General features: G+C 41.1%; 1 protein-coding gene across 11 annotated transcripts in view; it reads right to left on the bottom strand.

Annotated features, from left to right (window-relative positions):
• nrxn2a (neurexin 2a) overlaps positions 1-19,659 on the bottom strand; it is a 149,407-nt gene that overhangs the window by 83,829 nt on the left and 45,919 nt on the right. For 7 of the 11 annotated variants that reach the window (XM_019363798.2, XM_019363797.2, XM_019363796.2 and 4 more), the window contains 5 exons: positions 16,527-17,617; positions 15,508-15,528; positions 9,957-9,986; positions 9,706-9,717; positions 4,978-5,279 (listed from right to left, as the gene is read on the bottom strand). In XM_019363798.2, coding sequence (XP_019219343.1) covers positions 4,978-5,279; positions 9,706-9,717; positions 9,957-9,986; positions 15,508-15,528; positions 16,527-17,226 — 1,065 coding nt within the window. In that variant the 5' untranslated portion in view covers positions 17,227-17,617. The remainder of the gene's footprint in view (positions 1-4,977; positions 5,280-9,705; positions 9,718-9,956; positions 9,987-15,507; positions 15,529-16,526; positions 17,618-19,659) is intronic. The other 4 variants (XM_019363805.2, XM_019363801.2, XM_019363804.2 and 1 more) reach the window with 2 other exon arrangements.

The raw sequence follows: 19,659 nt of genomic DNA, 5'->3' as shown, positions 1-19,659 counted from the left end.
AGAACAGCTTTGAAAGGTTCACTAATCTCAACTGATCCCCGTTTCTGATAAACCAGCATGATCGTAGCGAAGTCAACGTATGATAAATGTGGGCTCCGCTGATATTTTGGCTCCAAAGCAATTTGGGATGCTACAGTTAATTTGAGATTAAAGGTAACAGGATGGCAAGCTACATTTACTTGAATATTGGCACCATCAAAGCAAGAGATTTCTCCTATCAATGTCATCAGTAAACAGGGAAGAAAACGAATGGCTGAACAGGGATATACAAGTAAAAATGATATGCTTGTTGCCATGACAATAAGCCTACAGTAACAAGTATTTCTGCACAAATGTAACAGCTCCCACTTAGGGGTAATAAGTGAAAACAATTACCATTTCTTTGTTGGGAGCATTATTCTATTTCATTTCAGGAAATTCTACAGTAGAAAGCAATTTCTTTGTACATTGCACTGCATATAATAAATATCACAAAATGCAAAACCAAACAAAATAAAATGTTGAGCATGCATGGTCACATATTCAGTTAATTGTTCCGATGTCTCATGTTACACACAACAATCCTGAGTGGAAAGACACTGCGCATAAAATTCTTCAGTCAGATCATTAGCTTGGAAAATACCACAGATCATGCAATGTTTTCACATAGAGAGAGGATGCAAAGAGCAAAAGCCAGTACAAATCTCTATCCACTAGCTTCAGGTTATACTTGTAGGTGATCAGTCAGCAGGGCAAAATAAAAAAACAATACCCAAACAACCTAGGAAAACAGCATAAGGATCAACAAGAGTGGAGCAAGGCAAAGGATTCACAACATGAATAAATGGCTATAATGCACTGCTACAAATGAGTTCAATGATGATCTGTAATATACTACTAGAGGGTGTAATTAGCTAACTGGGAACAGGTGGTGCAGAAAACTGGTGGGAAGGAAACAAAGTGTGGAAGGAAAACTAAGAACCAAGGATTACAAAAAACTAAAAGGAAAAAAAAACAGGAAATGAGAAAGATGAGAGAGAGGGAACTATTTCCTAAATTCTCAAGTAAACACCCGCAGGGGAAAATAAGCATTATAAAATGTGGAATCATTTCTAGCTTCGCTTAAAAAATCATTTAAAATGTGGGACTTGTGACCCTTGCATCTCGAGAATGAGTTAACTATGTAAAAAGAACCGTGTCTATTTTTATGACTATCACTGGAATTTGGACATAAGAGGATGAAAGATGGCATGGTATGTTTAGGCGTCAGGTCAATAAAACAAGGTCCTGCCTTTCCATTTGCTGCTACTGGCAGGTATTGATTTCTGTCTATCTGGTACTGAAGCCTTGAGTATCTTTGGCTCGGACCTTGGACAATGAGAAGGGTTGACTGAGGGTTGATGAAACTGCACGTGAAGAAATTTCAGAAAAATGTGTTTTCATGTCTGGGAAGTGATTGATCTTGCTTTCTTATTCACTCCAAAATGTCTACAGGAGCACGGCCGATGTCAAAGATGGTGGTGACACCCAGCTACTTTACTGGCATTTGAATATCTGAGGTGAGGGATCGGTGCGTTCAAAGGTAATTACTGATTTAGGTCATTATTAATTAGAAGAGCACACTGGGAGAATATACAGGCTCCAGACCTGGATGGCACACTTTGAAGCTGACCTTTTATCATTAATTTTGCCAGCATTTCGACATCGCCAGTGTTATGTAGTGCTTATTAAATGGTAATATATATTTATGACTGTCAGTGTAGCTCAGGAGGTTTTCAAAAGAGTATTCATGAGGTACAACAACAGATAATCAGCAAGCATGTTAGTGAGTTCTGTGTTCTGAGCATGCCAATAAATAGGTGGATGCATCGATAACAAGGGTTGAAAGGCAGAGAAAATGAGCACCAACGAGTTTGCCCAAAACAGACGACACAAAAGGCAGATGGAGAGAGAGAGATAGTAATAGGAGGAATTCTAGAGTGAAAAGCACCACCGGATCTAATAAAATGTTTCCACCAGCACTCTCCTGGGAGTTACAGTTCCTCCTATCTACATGTCAGTGAGCTAACTTATCTGAGGGGAAAGCAATTTACACAGGGATCAAATGCATGCCTGAAAGCATAAGTGACGTTGTAAGCATCGGATTGCCGCTCTTCTGGAAGCCAGGCTAAGGAAATAGACGTGGAGGAGGATGCACGTTTATATGCAGGTTAGTGTGACAGGTTTAGAATATATTGGCGATGATGAGATGGTTAGATACAAAATGAGTTCTTCTTTAGAAAAGAAATCTAACATTTATATGCACTGCATGAGTCCCACTCATCTTAGGGAATATATTTAGTCTGGTTATAGTTCAAGTAAATTTACAGAGCGATCACTTTGTGGTAGCTAGTGCCTCCTTTCCCCTTAGAAGCTCAGCTTTCTTAGGGTTTCATTATTGTACTAGAAGAAAACGTATTCTGCTGAACTCAGTTAGCTAAGATAATGGTAACAGCGACATTAACGCCATTGTCCAATGTATCTGACTAATACAGAGCATACTGGAGCATATTGGTCAGATACACAGTGAGAGCACAATTTAGGGTGGATGCACTCTTAGCTTACGCTTAGCTTAAAGTGAAGATATAACACTTTGCTGGAGAAACATAACTGACAGCTAAATAAACATAAACACAGCTAGAAGAGAGTGAATGACCATTATATTATCTGTTACTGCTCTGTGTGTAAATACACTGAACTGCTACTTCATCAGGCACAGCTGTTCATCTGCTCGTCAATGCAAATATCTAATCAGCCAATCATATGGCAGCTACTCAGTGCATTCAGGCATGTAGACATGGTCAAGATGACCTGCTAAAGTTCAAACTGGGCACCAGAATGGGGAAGTAAAGGTGATTTAAGTGACTTTGAATGTAGCATGCCTGTTGGTGCCAGATGGGCTGGTCAGAAAATGGACCTATTTTTGTGTCTAGGGTTTACCAAGAAGGATTAGAAAAAGAAAAAAAGTCTGAGTGCATGCCAAAGCTTGAAGCATAAGGCTACAGCAGCAGATGACGACCACACCTGTGCCTTAGCTTTCAGCTAAGAACAGGAAACTGAAGCTCAACAAAAGTGGACAATAGAAGATTGGAAAAATGTTGCCCAGTCTGATGAGTCTGCTGTCTACTGCAACATTTAGATGGTAGGATCAGACAAACAACATGAAAACATAGATCCATCCTGCCATGTATCAGTAGTTCAGGCTGCTGCTGGTGGTATAATGATATGAGGAATGTTTTCTTGGCACATTGTTACCCCTTTAGTACTAATTAAGCATCATTTAAACATCACAGCCTACCAGAGTATTGTTGCTGACCATGCCTACCCCTTTATGACCACAATGTACCCATCTTCTGATGGGATGCCCAGCAGGAAAATACATCATGTCACAAAGCTCAAACTGATTTTTTGAACATGTCAATGAGTTCACTGTACTCAAACGGCCTCAACAGTGGCAGATCTCAATCCAACGGAGCACCTTTGGGACGTGCTGGCACGCGAGATTCGCCTCATGGATGTGCAGCTGACAAAATGAGCTTGTTATCATGTCAATATGGAACAAAATCTCAGAAGAATGTCTCCAGCTGACAAGTTTACAACACCAGTATCAATACCCCATCCACCAAATGAGCACTTTTGCAGTCATTATACTGTTTTTTGTTTTTTTTACAGGAATTGACGAGCGAGGAGTGGCTCTGACTGTGAAACCCTGTAAGGTCGCTACTTGTCACTCAAAAGGTAATCAGACCAAAATCAAACCCTGCTTTATTTTCCGCCAGCAATTCAAGGGCATTTCCATTTGTCATTAGGACTCCTGACAGTTGTAAACACCTAATTATACTCGTCTTATGAATCTTTTTTTTCTTCACCAGTTTGTCTATCTGCAGTTTGTTGCCGCAGTTATGAGCAACAGGGCTGTTGCAGTGGTGACAATGCAAAAAAAATTTGTGAGACCTAAAGAAATGAGTAATTATGTGTGGGCTTGTTCCTGCAAGCAACCACTTTACATTACACTCACTCCCACTTATTCAGTGTCCATACAAAAAAGTGCAGCTGTAAGGTATTATATGAGGAGACTAATAGAATAGCAGAATGATGCAGTCAAAGAAGAATGCCAGTGGGGTAACATTTAATGTAACGGACACATCCTTGCAGTAAATTAGACTGGGAATTCAGTGCCTTGTCCTGACTGCTAATGATACGAAACCTTAAGGCCGAGTTGTACTTGGCTGGAGTACAATAGGTACAGCACTACATTGTTGGACACGTGCACTGGCTGTATTCATTATTTAAGCTCTGCTTTCTCTCGCAAGGGCTCCATATACTGCTGCAATGTTACATCAGTGGCTAAAGCTGCAAAAAAGATATTTTTGCACTCTCCGTTCAAGAGTTAGTAATGAACAGGCTCCTGATATCATCACTACTGTGGGACGAATGAATAGAATGAATAATGAGTTAAGTTTTTATTACAAAAAAATGTATTAAAAGAATATATGACAATCTTGTGGGTGCAAAAAGGAATCAATTCTCTGAATTAAGAAAAAGAGTGATTTCTAGAAATGCAATCTAGGGGCAATGACCTAATAGACGCTTGCAATATCAGGATAGGGAATGTGGCAGCAGAAGCATTCAACAGAATCCAACACAGTATTTGTTTACTGCCAGTTCACACTGCCGGAGGTTAATAGCAGCCTATCTAAACTCTATTTGCAAAAGACTGCCATTTCCTGCAGCTCATAAGAATCAGATCCAAATCTTTTTTATATTAATAAGCTGAAAGATACACTTTAAATACTGTTACAATACTGTGTACAGTGACTGATTTCTCATCATCTCATACAGATTGCTTGCAGACTGCAATCATATCGTCTTCTGCGTAAATACAATCTACACATTTTACAAAAAACTGCAACTTTCTTAAGCAGAATACAAAATCATAAGTAATGGATGTATACACACCTGACGGAGGTTGCGCGTCACACGAACATCATGCCAGATATTGTCATTAAACCTCCCACTGGTTGGTTCCACCAGGGCTTCAAAAGCCCCAGAGCCCAGGTTGATGACCAGCCACAGAGCGCCATTCTTCAGAGACAGGTTGACATAGTCAGCTGACTTCCCCGTGTGGAGCAGCAAGGCGTTCCTCTGCAGCGTCCGGAAGGACAGCGTGATCTCGTCCAGGTTACTCTGAATGGGAGTCTGGGATAGGTTGTAGCTGAAGAACTCATTGCCTTTAAAGGTGGCCACTGACTCCTCCTGCCCTGAGAGTCAAAGAGAAACAGCTTAGATAATTGTTCCTCTCATCCAGCTTAACTTTTACTTATCTCCTGGGTACATTCACTACTTTATTTCGCTAAAATAGAGGAGGCTTGGTGGGTGATATTAGAGGCTAAAATGAGCGGAAAATGCAGCGTGCAGTATTGCTTCGGAAACATTTCACTAAGACCCACTTGAACAGACCATGTGTGTATTTTGTAAAGCTATTGAAACATTACAAAGTCACTATACAGTCAGATGAACAAGTGTACATTTCAGCGTGCTGTTTCCATAGTAAAGTAGGAGTCTGCTGAAGCTTTATGTCTTTTTCTTTTTATTAACATATGTAGTGAAAAAAAAGGTCGCAATAAAGTGATCCTTACTGACAAGTACTTTCATTGTAGTCAAAGCCTAATGAAGTGCATTCATCTTTCATAAGACCGACATAAAAACACACTAGAGCTACAGCATTACACCAAATCCTCAGCTGAGAACGGTCCTGATCCAGACGTATGCACTTTTTACCCTTATTTGAAGAGAATTTGCTAAAAAAATAAAAATACAACGACAGCTGCTTTATCCTTTATTCAGCAGTTTTTTTAAATGCCAATATCAACGTTTAAGGCTTGGCTAAACATTTAATTCACACTCACATTCCAGGGAATGTCCACTAGGTAATGCACACAGTGAAATATACAGAAGGGAACTTCACCAACTGTTCCGAGGGAAGCAGATGGAGCTTGATTAAAGATGTTGTTTTTGTATTTGTCAATGTTTCTTAGAATTCCACATGTTAGCAATTTTTCTCAAGCAACCCCATCAATGTATCCTTGATGGCAAACATCACACGGCACGTAAATAATAAATCATTCTTGACAGTTTACAGCTCATTCAACAGTTATGCTGCTAATACACCTTCCGCAAGGTGACAGTTTTTTATTTGGTTTTTTTTTCCAATCCAAGACCTCACAGGCAGCCCTACTGCACACTAAATTAGAAAGACACACTGAATTTTGTTTTGCTTCATAATTCACAAAGGCCTTCCGTGGACGTACAACCTTTCACCATCAAATTCTAAGTTTAGTTTTTCTGATATTGAACCAAAGTTTTGCTTCGGGAGTAACACTAACAACTTTAGAACACATAGTAGGGCTGCTGTCCTTTGCTCTTTATGAGCTACTAAGCAAGCTGTTTCAAGCTACAAGGATAAGCTGACCCTTTAGTCGATGCTTGTTTGTTTGCACAGCAAATGTCAGCTTTGGTACTCAGGGGCCAATTTAAGGCTGCAGGATGAGCGATCCTGTTAGTCTGTATTGTTTGTGCAGTGTAGTCGCTCAACTCTTGAGCACACAGCTACTCGTTGAGCTACTGGCGCGGAGCATGAATGCAAACTTCCTCATTTGGCTGACGTTTAAGGTGTAAAGTAGAAACAAGTGGAGCCAATAGTGACAGTTACAACTAAAGGGAAATTATAGCACTTGAACTAAAAGTGCCTTTGTGTCATTTTTCATTTAACCTAAATACAGAAGGATTTATCATAAGAGATAAACCTTAATGACAAGAAGATTTGCACCTAAGCTGTGCACATTCTACAGAACGCAATCTGCCTAATAGGCTTCCTGTCATTCTGTGATGAAGATGTCCCCAGCGTGACCCTGAATCTGTCTTGAAGGTCTCTCTTGAAATGGGAGGGGTAGACGGCCTATAGCTCTGCTTTTCAGCTCTCCTAGAAGGTGTCCTACTGTCTGCAGCAATAATGTTTACCACTCTGTAAAAAAAAAAGAAAAAAAGGAACAAGAAAAAAAAAGGAAATAGTAGCTTTGTTTTGTCTGACACCAGACAGACTTTGGCACTAACTCCAAGGAAATATCTTCAAAGACCCTGGCTGCAGTCGGTACTCCAGCTAAAAGATGCTGCTGGAGCAGTTTAGCACTTTATGCATGTTATAGCTATACAAGGGTGGGGCGTCGGAGAGTGAGGGGGATGGATGGGCCGTCCACTCTCTTGGATTCAGCTATAAGACCATTGTGCTGAACCACGTCTCGATGTAAATGGAAACACATCAATGAAAAAAGGAGGCTCAGCAGAAAATAACAGCAGCACCGACAATCTCTACACGCCTCTCCTGCTTCTCATCTCATTGTGACATGCGCCACCTTGCCCCCACTCCCGTCTTACTATACACCATTCAATCTACTTGCAGCCCAAGGTTTTGAATCCATAAATTCCCTCTAAATTCAGGATACAAATACAAGCGAGTCCTTCTAGAAGGACACTGCTCATGGCCAATCCAATGAAGCGTGCAGCTACAAAATATGGAGAGTGAAAGCATCCTGGATGTTACTATAACACCGGATAACTCTAAGACCGCAAGTGTAAGATTTATCTGTAATTCTCCTGCTGGGAGCTATACGTAAGCTCCTGATGGTCATACCATGAGGTGAGAAAAAGGGTTCAGCCACCAGGTGAGAAGACTGTTACTATTAGAAAAATTCCACCACTCACGCTGCTCATTAATATTAAGGTTTACAGCAGAGTAATTTCAAAATGATGCAAAGCCGGGGGCACAGATGCAGCCGGTAACGTTTGTCTGTGGCTCAGAGGCGGGGAATGGGTTATCAGGCAGAGCGCGAGCAGGCTGTGGGGCAGCAGCTGACCACTGGTGTGTAGCTCTGTAGGTGGTCATCAAGCTACACCTGTGCCTGAATAATCTCATCTGGGTGCACACGCTGGCGAAGGAGTGTGGGAGTGAAATATTCACAAGCTGCCGCTTCTCAATTTCCAGAAGTCTGCATATTTGTGGCAAAACAAATAGAGACTAAGTCTGAGAGCTCGCTCAAGTATGCGCCCCGGGGCTGAAGGTGGAACACAGTTAATAACAAATGTTTGTTATAACATGAGATGGTTGAATAAAGCCTTGATGTCTCATGTATATCCCATGAGGTCAGACGTGCAGCGCTCCGTGTTGCCAGCTGTAACTGTGCTTTGCCTGAGCATTGAGGGTTATTTCTGCAAATCTCGATTCCACAATCAATTACCAACTTCTTCTTCATTTAAATGCGTGAAATTGAGCAATTACGTTTAGGCTTCATTTCATGACAAATCGCACTGTGGTTGGCTTCAGGACACACTTACTGTATGATGTACTATATGCTTTATATAACAGCATTTTTCTAATACAGCAGAGATTATTAATCTTTGTACGATTGAGGACGTAGTGGCGTACAGTATATTCACCCACACTGTTCTGTCAGAATACCCATTGATTACAGCACAAGCTTAAATTGAACATTATGTTTTTGGTCTTATAAAGACCAATTGCTACTAGTTTTTTCCCAAAGTGGCTACCGAAAGGATTTAGACCCTAATCTGTAATGTCACAGTCATGTTCGGCTTCAATCTGCATCATTTATATATGGTGAAAAACCTCATTCTGTGAAGCATTCTCATCTCCTGTAAATGATCTTGGTATAATTGTTATTTGTTCACATATGCGTGACAAAATGCGGATGCTGCCACACCCCGTTTTATTCCATCTTCACCGAGTGGGAGAGTGAAAGATGACATACGCAGCTATTTCAGTTCACGGCAGCACATTATTCATAATCAGGGATGATTGGGTTGAAAATAAAAAATCATTAGTACAGAAGCTGCGATGATAACCCGACACCACTGTTCTTTCTGGTCAGACGAGCAATTTTTTCCGGAGGAACTGGGACAGTGGAAAATACTGTGTGGTCAACATGAGGGGGTCAGAAAAGCCAAGTACGTTATAGACAACACTGATCTCCATGGAGACAGGATGATGACGTTTATCTAAATCTCACAGCGCGTGGAGGAAATGCAAAAGCCTCACCACAGCAGAGTACATCCACCCTTTTTCAAAGTGCCTATATTCCAAGTATGCCTTGCAGAAAATGTTTTACGCTTTATTTTAATTCAGTTTTAAATTCAGTACTTTCATCACCTGTAAATGAGCTGGTATAATTGTTATTTGTTCACATATGCATGACACAATGTTACTGCTTTTTTTATTTTCCAACCAAAGGACCACAGTGGTGCCTCTCCCTGAAAAAATATTCTCCATTAGGAAAAAAACCCACAACCTTCCAACAGTGTTTTGTTTTGTTTTAAAATCTCCCACTGATCAGCAACGCAGTGATAACACGTCTGAGACATCAGTGCAACAGAAAGAAAATTCAATTATGCACACAACAACCTTAAGAATTAAAATAAAGGCAAACTAAGTCCTCACATAATATGGCTGTCTAAACACCTACATAAATAAACTCCCTTCTCTGCAGACCTTTACATTTGTAAGATGAGATACCTTTTTATTTATATATATATATATGAATATAATTTTTTCTTATTACTGACACCTGTTTCCTTTGAAAACACCATGAAACCAAATGAGCATAGATGCATTACCTTGGCGAATAACTGCAGAGGTCAAAGGTGATGTTCCAGTAGCTCAGTCAGTGGTCAGGACAAGGGTTTGACGGACAAAAATTGTTATGAATAGTGAGCATAACATGAGAGGAAGCAAAAAACGAATAGGCAAGTATATGACAAAAGAGGAGAGGAAATATTAGTGCAGCACAGTTAACTAAAATGATTTCAGGGGAAGGGAAATGTGATCAGGTGGCTGGGAAGGAAAAGCAAACCAATAGACCCCATACCTTGGCGGTTTAACATCAGGTGCGCCAGACCTTGAGGGAAAGAACAGAAAAAAGGATACGAAAACAGGAAGTTCATAAAGAGGTTCGGGAGAACAAAAGCATTGTCACAATGTTGGACTGCAGTTTGTGACAGACATCCTGGGGAAGGTACGGATGTCAAAGTTCAAATTAAAATATAAAGGGGAAATCAAACTAAAAACAGACAAACATCTCAAGGGAGGAAAGGGAAGGCAAGGAGAGAAAAAAACATCTTGACAGGTGCAACCCTCACAGGTAGTTGCTCTCATAGATGCTTTTTTCTAATGGAACACATATTGTATGTTTATTTGATGCAGACAGCGTTTGAGATGTACCAGCTATACATAAAACTGCTCCTACTGTAAAGACCAAATGTTTTAAAAAAAAGAAGAAGAAAGAAATCACCCACGGTAATGCTAGTTCATGGATTTCTGTGATCTTTCTATCTCCTGATCTCCACTTCTCCACACGAGTATTTGGCATGTAAGTGCTCAGCCAACCCGGATGAGCCTATTTAACCTTTCAGATGGCACCATTTCATAAAAGGACAGACGAAGCACCATTCCCTATCCTTTAAATCTTTAGCGACTCTCATTCATATTTTTATTCTCACGATTTACCATCTAATGCAGCGGGGTTTGACAGTGGAGCCTGAAGACTGTGCCCTAATGTAATAATATAAACACCAATACATCTAAGGCTGTCAAAGGTAACCTTTTAATTCCAAAGAAAAAAGCAATGCTGCACTCTGGTAAAGCCTCACTAACTATTAACCATCGTCTAATTTGTCAGCCAAAGACAAAAATGCCACATCACGCCTCCACATTATGGCATATGGCAGGGCAAAGGGGTTAGCCTGAATGCACTGGCTACTGTGCTGAACATATGAGCTAATTGCACTGATTAACAGTTAGTTTACTTCATGAGATCATATTATAGTACTCATAAATACTGCATGGAAATGCCTTCTAAAAGCAACATTGGGAACAAACATTGTTTTTGTGTCACGTGCTTGTTGTGAGTGACACTGCAGTCAAAACCCTGCAGGTTAGCCCGCGTGCACTGCTCATCAAAGGTTGATCCAGTTTCAACCAGCTTCAGTCTCTCAATGCATCGTGTGCTATATACTGACAGCGAAACACAGACAAACATCTCAGTAGGTCAGGCAGAAATTGCATGGTGTAGCCTACCTCTCCTGCTTTTCCCGATATCAAAGAGTTGGGGCTGACACAATGCAACACTTCTGCTGAGCAGATGAGCCCCACTGTGTGAGCCAACACAAACACCTCTCATCAGTGCATCAGCACTCTAAGAACTTGTACAGCAAGTCTCTTACTCACTATTCCAGCCCCATTTCAGTCATTAGGTAAAACCTTATGAAGGGGGCAGGTTGCTCTTGCACAAATCTCCTCGCATGTTCCACTCAACAAGCTTGTTAATGCTGCAACTCCTGGTGTGGAATGGACATGATTACCCCTGGGAAGGTCCTTGCCTGCCAACACGTAGGCTTTTGATACAGTGTGCCACTGCAAAGCCAGTGACTGAGCCTCTGCTTAGACAGGATTCACCAGCAGCCCTGTCTGCAGAGCAGACAAAGCACTGCTGTGTGCACCCCCACTGCGGCTGTGCACTGCAAATGACAGGCCAACGTACATATACATAAATGATGTCACCTCTTCTTACCCTCATCACCCCTAAGGTGATCTCATTCTCACAAGCAGTACTAAGATGTGACTAGATTAAGATGCCTCTATCCTCTGTCTATCATTCTGCTATGAGCATCACACAGCATACATGAGCCACAGCATCAGCTTCAAGGGGCGACAAAGGAGGCTTGCATACAGTGCCATTAACTGTAACAAAGACACTGTTGTTGTAAGCCACCACTGGCTCACATAGCGGGAAGAATAAAAATCCTCTTTCCATGCTTTTGCCTTCGGTCCTCACGGACAGGAATGAGGTTCCCTTCATCCAAATAAAAAGCATATGCAGAAGAAAAGCCAAAGCTGGCAAATATCTCTGTCTTTCACTTACATGAAGATGAGGAAAAAGGCTTTGACGGAAACAAATTTTGACTCACTTACTTGTTGTTGAGCTCTGGGTCAAGCAAAACTGACTCGCACCCGTGAGTAAGATGAATGGATGTTGTTGACCAGAACAGAAATACCTAAGTCAACATCGTAATCTTTGAGAATGTATGCATTTCCTAGGAAATGAGTTATAAGGGGATTAGGAGTGGTGCCATTGCTTCCCTTGTACAAAGGCAGCCACCCATCGAATACGTGCATCCTGCTTGGCTGTGCCTTACATCCAAATCTCAGTGTGTGAAAATGCAGAGATAACTGGCTAATACCCTTTAGAAGGGAAAGCCTGTATGGATATAAACTATCCTTCCTACCAGAAACCTATACACTGGAAAGTAGGCTATAAAATAAGCAAAAATTAATAACCAAGCGACTGAATATCACTTTATTAAAATGCTACTATTAGGATACTTTTAACTTGGCCTCATTGTACAAAAAAAGGTGGGGTTTTTTTTGTTATTGCTGTTGTAAAAAGTACTCTGAAATAGACTCATTTAACTTGTGGATGTGATGGTATTGGTCACAATGCTCTACAATAGCGTGCGATTTCTATGTCAATAGTTTACTAGTCATGTTTTTTTTTTTTAAATGTGCTTACGCACACCTTAACATCTGCACCTCCTGACCTCGAGTAAATCTATGATACTGAAAACATACAACCAGAAAAGCTGCTGCTGAACAACTCTTTGTGTTTTCAAGCACTCAAGAATATTGCACCTCTGGCAACATCCCAGTTAGAGCTGGCTGAAAATAAGTAATTCACTCGGTGAATGACGAGGGTTTTTGAATCCACAGATTCCTGGAGCAGGTGAAGTTTTTTGACCTGTGCGATTTCATGTGCAAATATACCCAGCAAAAGTTTAAAGAGTGCACGTACCACCTAAAAACATGCGAACAAACACTGCTACTGACGGAAGGCCTGGTGCTTCCGAAAACATTGTATTAACAGACTAATCCGTGTGCACTGCTGCTGACCTTTAGACCTCTAACTCCCCTCACTCCCCTCCTCCAACACTTCAGCTCTGGATTCTTTTCATTGATTTTTTTCCACTTGTAAAATCACATTATTATTTAAATATATACATATATATATTTTATATTAAATATATAAGGCTGAGAGAAACTAGCATGATTTCGAAACATTTTAGCATATGAAAAGAGCTGAATTTATGTTAGCGGGACTGCCAAAAAAACAAAACAAAAAACATAATAGTTTTATTTCTCTGAATCATTTATAACACGATTAACTCTGGAAATGCTTCTAACAAGGTAAGCAAGGCTACCTTTGTAAGTTTAATTAAACAAGTATAATGAAAAAACAAATGCAGATGTTGAAGGACCTCTCAGTCATTACTGTGACATTAATTAGCAAGCAACTACGAAGAAAGAACCATTTCACGAGGATTAGGATTTGCTAAATTTGTTTTTGCTTGAAAAGTACAGTATTATGAAGCCTGTTGTAATGAGGGATTAGACCAAGGTCAGTGCTGCTGAAGAGATGCAAAACCCACCAGGACCGCTCGTGTCCTTTCTTTCGAAGATTTTGACGCTTGCCTTATAATCCCAGTAGCTCTCAGTGCGTCATTGCTCTGTGCTTACAACTGAAAATCTGAAGAGGAAATAACACAATGATAGTGTGTTTGCACATGGCAGTGCGTGTTGCGTAAGGTTCCCCTATATGTTTGAGTGATTTCGCTGCGCCTTGTGAGGTGGCTATTCTTATCTCTTGTTCACAGACCGGTTTTTTGTTTTTTTTTTTGCTCACAAAACATCAGAGGATGCTGCACTCTCTTGGCATCTAAGCATGCCCCACTATGGCCTTTGTCCGCACGGATCGATAGGAGGCCCACGTGCAGCATACTGTAGATGAACAACTCGGACGACTCACCTGCTGCGCCAAAAGATTTTTGCTGGCTTAAAGCATTCCTCACACAAATAAGGCTAATTCCTGCACCAGTTAAAACACAGCCAAGACCAAATATAGCATGTAGGTTACCATTTTTGTCATCTCTGGGGGGGGGGAGGCAATTTAGATAATGCATAGATTAGTCTATTTCTGTTGATGCAAGGCCAGCAGGGTAGAGATTTGCTGCAGAATAGTGTATGAGGGATATGAAGGGAATTTTAAAAAAAGCATCTGGTCAGTATTTCTTTTTTTTTTTTTCCGTCATTGTTGTTTTCATGCATTCTGCATTTGGGGATTGTCTCCATGTCAAGCTTTAATCCAATAAACACTCTGATGTGCTCTCTTTGCAGCATGTCATTTAATAATGCGTGCCTGCTTGCTGTGAGCAGAGCCATGCCATCTTTGCTAATATTAACAATGATTAATGCTCGCTTCTGCAAATTGTGCAGCGATGAATCCTGTTTTAACTGTTGGTGAAAAGTACAAACCAAGAGCCGCATAAGTTTGAAATCCTGCACTGAGAGAATCTGTAACAAATCATGTATCATATAAATACTGCATCTAATAATATACCCAGATACACCATGTATATTTAATCGACACAGGCGTATGAGAAGACTGCAGATGAAGAAAATGTCATTTTTATCTTTGCTGTCATACTCCGAATGTAAGCGCCGCAAGCAGGACTTCAGAGAGTAGGTGTGTACAGGTGCACAACTCGAGTCGGTAACACTGATTTATCATGTGCAACAGTCCGGCACACCTTGTGCTGGTGTCCTGAGTCTGTTGGGCTGTCCTTTCACCAGAACCGGCAGTTCCTACCGAGGAGATGGATGTCTCGCTCGGATGCCAACTAAACAAATCTTCCTAGCGGCTCTCAATCTTCATTTCCGTTCAGTATGTGCACCTCATTAGAAACCAGTCCCGTTTGATTACGGTGACTGAAAATGCTGGCAATTCAGAGACAAGTGTCTCTTTTAAGAAAAATGGCACCTATGTAAAAAATACATTTCAAATATTATCAAAATGTATTAATGTTAAAAAATGCCATCATTTTAGAGTTTAACACACTTATTTACCTTAGAGAAATATAAGACTTAATAAACCTTAGAGCAGCTTACTTGAGAAATATATGCACTGCCAGGAGAGGAAAATATAGAATGTATAAATATTAAAGCAAAGCATTTCTGTACAGTTGCTTTCTCTGTGATGCAGTATATAAATGCAACCCCTATTGTGTGACACCCACGTACTCGGCAGACCTTTCTAGTCACCTTGAGCACAGTGATTATATATACAATGAGCATTCCGCACATTAGGCCCTTTTTCATCAGTGACCTTGTGACCAGTGATAGTATATCTCCGTTCAGCTTAATTTGTAGGATGTCAGAACTGCAGTCCAAACTGACAATAACAACCTGATAATAACCGAAACACACTCTCACCCACTGATGCTGCGGTAATAGCCTCTGCGAATAAGAGCATCACGGCAAACAAATTATGCTCATCATTATGCTCATTATATAACAATGCATTGTCTTACCTTCTACTTCTCTCTGGACAGCTGCAGGAGTGAATGAAAGACAGACATGTTTAATCTTGACAGAATATGAAGAATTAATCCACAGCCAGATTACTATCTGCATCTCATCGAACATTGATGGGTATGCCATGCCTTCCTCGAGCTTCTTCTTTATGTCACAACATGCATGCTGCTGACACATGATTTACCCAGAGCCTTGAAAGTCGGTAATTTGTTCGCTCAGTATAATGATAGTATTGTATCACATCTGTGATGGATAATGTCCCATATGCGAAATCTCAGATATGATCTAAAGAAAACCTGCCAGGATTCTTTTTAGCCACTAAGGACATCGCATAGCCTCTTGGAAGAAGGCTGCGAAGCTTCTGAGCAAACAGTCACGAGTAACATTTATAAGAGGGACCCTAATGTGTTTTTGCAAAGTGGAAAAGATTTTAATCACTTCCATTTTCTGATCTTTATACCTTAGGTAACCAGAAGTGTCTAAGCTCCTTTAAAACACTTTTTTTCTCCTTTTATTTTAAGCAGATTTTCCAAAATAAGAAAAGGGGCTAAATTTGGTGGGCCGTTCAACGTGCCAGTGTTGAAAACATGCAAACAGCTATCACATTAGAAAGCTGTTATCCTTTGACTTGTGAAGATAACCGCTGAGAGAGCTGAGCTCACGCAGGCGAGCAGCTTCTAGCAGTGTTGTAGTGTACTCTGGCCTGGATTGCGGTTAAGTGGGCTTTATTGATTATCCTCAGGAGCTCGGCGAAGGTATGCACTGTATATTTGGAAGGTATGTGAAGATATGTGAGCTATTTATACTTTAGACATCGCTGAACAGCTCACAATTCTAATTGCTGACTTTGTAACTTTCATGCTTGCGGTGTTGTCACACTGTATTTTGACTTTTATCATTTACCCTTACAACTGACTGCCTCAGTCAGACAATCCCTTTTTTAATCCGAAAGAAGCACAATTTAAATAAAATCTTACTGCCTTTGTGTCATGGAAACACATGGTATTTTTCTCACCTTCTTGGCAGTACCTTCCCCGGTAGCCAGTACTGATACAGTCGCAGAAAACCTCTCCCTGGTCGATGGAGCACAGACCTTTGTTGCTGCATGGAGAATGTGTGTCACATATATACTCCAGATCATTATGGACAGCTTGACCATCCAGCAGTATTGGTAGTGCTTCCCCTAGTTTTAAATTGGCAATAAAGCCCTGGAAGGGTGGCTCATATTTGACAGTGCTGGAAGTCAGGGCCGAGAGGCGCACGTCAGGTGAGATTCCCCCTACGTAGAGGTCGCTAACCACTACCATCTCTTTTCTCTTGGACTTCACGTCAGTCGCTTTCTCCTCGTTGTCCACCACCAGCTTGGTCTCTCTGTAATTACGAGCGAGGAGGACTCTGTGCCAGCGCTGGTCGTTGATGTGGGTCTCCGTGTGCAGGGAGGCGGGCTCTGCGCAATGAATGGTAAACCGCAACTGAAGCCTCCCGTCCGCAATGAGAAGCTCCAGGAAGTCACAGTTTCCCCCGTCATCAAGATAGAGAACCAGGGCTTTGCTGATGTTGGTTTTGAGAATAAAGCTCAGCTCACCTGTTGTCTTAGCATCCCACTGGCCATAACGTGTCCACTGACCAGGAACCCCCTCATATTCCAAAGCTATTCCTGTTAGCACCAATCCAGCTAACAATAACCAGGAAGCTGCTCCTTTACAGCTGCACATGATGCTGACTATCTATTATCTAGTGTAGGCCTCTAGTTCCAATGAATCCAACAGACAGCTGTGAGGAAAAGCTATCTATATATCTAGAATTGTTTTATAACCCTACAGTTTGCAGAAATAAGAGTTTGTTTAGCCTTGACTGTCTATCCTGATTCTTTTTGCCATCTCTCCTTGGGTGACACGTGACAGAGTGAACAGCCGAGGCACATTACAGAACACTTTGCATCTACTTTGGATTGGCTGAGAAAGAGAACAAACAGCACTGCGTGATTCCTCGTCTTCGCCATCCAGTGTCTTGGCCTCCATCCAGCACTGTTCCTGTCAGTTCTTCATGGGTTAGCTAGGCACGCGGCCTAGGTACAGCCTCCATTCTCCTCAGCATCCCAACATCCTAAGACATGAAAGAAGAGCGTGCAATGAATAATTGGAAATACTGCACAGCACAGTCATTATGAATCACGTGGCAAATCAATTACCAAAGATAATGAAGCATCAAGAAGGGGAACATGGAGATGAAAGCAAGAGAGAATTGTCAGTGTTATGAAGAACTGAAAAGCCTGCCTTTAGCTCTGGTTCACATTATCACAGGTCACTTTCACCATCTACAGCCTAGAGATTCCAGCAAAAGGCCCTCAACACATGGCTTTAGCATACAGCCCTAATCCTGGCACCCCACCTCATTCCTTAGCTTTTGGGCAGAAAGGGAAACTGAGGGTCTCACTAGTTTTCTGAGACCTGTGTTGATTTCCAAGAAGCTGGTGGGGAAAAAACAACTTATAAGCGCCCCCCCCTGCACAGATGTTCTAGCACAATCCATGGCCTCGGTAACTTCAGTGATGTTGAGCCCCTTAAGCCTTCTGCGGTCCCTGGACTCAAGCTAAGACGTTACAGCTAAAAAATACATGCATGCTAGAGGCTGGAGAGTGCTGAAAAGGAAAGGGTCTATGTTGGAAACAAACAAGCAAACAGCAAAATTCAATACTTTGTGATAACAAAAGAGGGTGTGCCTCTCAGGGCTAGGGACACAAACAAAGTTATGTACCAGTCGTCAGCTGTACTCGGAGCCTGCAATGACTCACTAAGACCGTTCAGTTTGGTGTCAAGCGGGATAAAATTATTTCTTAGGAAATTAGACATATTCCAAGTGGCAAAAAATGTATTTAAACAACGAGGGTAGTGTTTATTTATATTTTCATTACCCTGCAGAGAACAAAGCCAATAATAATGAATACAGACAAGTACAGCCTCAGCCTGTTGCAGCTTATTTCTTTGTGCCAAAGAACTCCACTGCTACACAAAATCTATTAAAAACACATAAAAGAGCAATAGCACTATGTGATTCAATTAAGTGATCAAAACCACAATCAGCAGCTACAATCAATTACAACCAGTTTGAGTAAAAGAGTTGAGCGACAGTAGATCTGAAGGATGCTTATACTGCATGTCACATAGCGCGCGTCTGATGAAACTCACTATATGTTTGATTTTGAAAAGGAGGGTGTTGAGTGAATGTTGAGATGTCTGCGTTTAATATTCAAAAAATGTCCCAAAGTCACCCGATCTCAAGGGGGGGGGGGGGAACACAAAGAAATGGAGGTACTGTACTGATCCAGTCAGATCTAATGAGTCAGTCTCCAATAAAAACAGGCTACTGTCAATAATTTCCACAGTTACAGCTCCCGGGCTTTACAATAAAACATAAAATAGCTAATTTGTCTGAAAGAGGAAATAATCTTTGTTGTGTCAAACTGAGTTTCTTCTCATTTGAGGATGTTTCTCAACCAGAAGCAGAGCATTTCACGCAAGTTTGGCCCAATTTCATCTCTGTCACAGAGAGAAATATAATGTGTGTTCGAGTCTGCTGGGAATTACAGCCTCTACTGGGTATCCTGCAGATGAGGGACTGCTACAGTTAGGTATATCTGCTAAAGGTAGATGTTGCAAGAAAGAGTGCATTACAGCAAATAAATCAAAGTTTTTCCCTAAAGCATGAGAAGGCTTCAGGCTGGAAGAAAACCCTTCTGATAGACGGGTTTATCATGGGAATAGGAAGGTCATAAAAACTGACACCCTCCTCACAAGATGAATTGCAATTTGCCAGGGTCAGGTATGGCGTGTCAGATGCTTCACAGACTCTGTATATATGTGGTCAACACTAGCTTGCTTTGATGTTTAAAAAAACATATTAGTATTTTGGTACACAAAGTAACAAGAAGGTATGTGCTACTAAAAGACATCATGCACATAAGTGTTGTGCTGCAAGTCCTGTGTACTCATTACGAGCCATTTTCACTCTAAGATATCACTACAATGTGTGGGCAGGTAGTATAAATAAATCTCGAGCAAGAGAAATTTCATATTATAGCGTATGACAAGTGCACAGTTTGACTGGCTGAATTTAAGCATGAGTTCTCAAAGTTAAAAGAGGATGAG

Source organism: Oreochromis niloticus, linkage group LG10 (assembly GCF_001858045.2).
Source record: "Oreochromis niloticus isolate F11D_XX linkage group LG10, O_niloticus_UMD_NMBU, whole genome shotgun sequence".
Lineage (NCBI taxonomy): Eukaryota > Metazoa > Chordata > Actinopteri > Cichliformes > Cichlidae > Oreochromis > Oreochromis niloticus.
The sequence above is the reverse complement of the archived record's forward strand: the minus strand, read 5'-3'. Positions and strand labels throughout refer to the sequence as shown.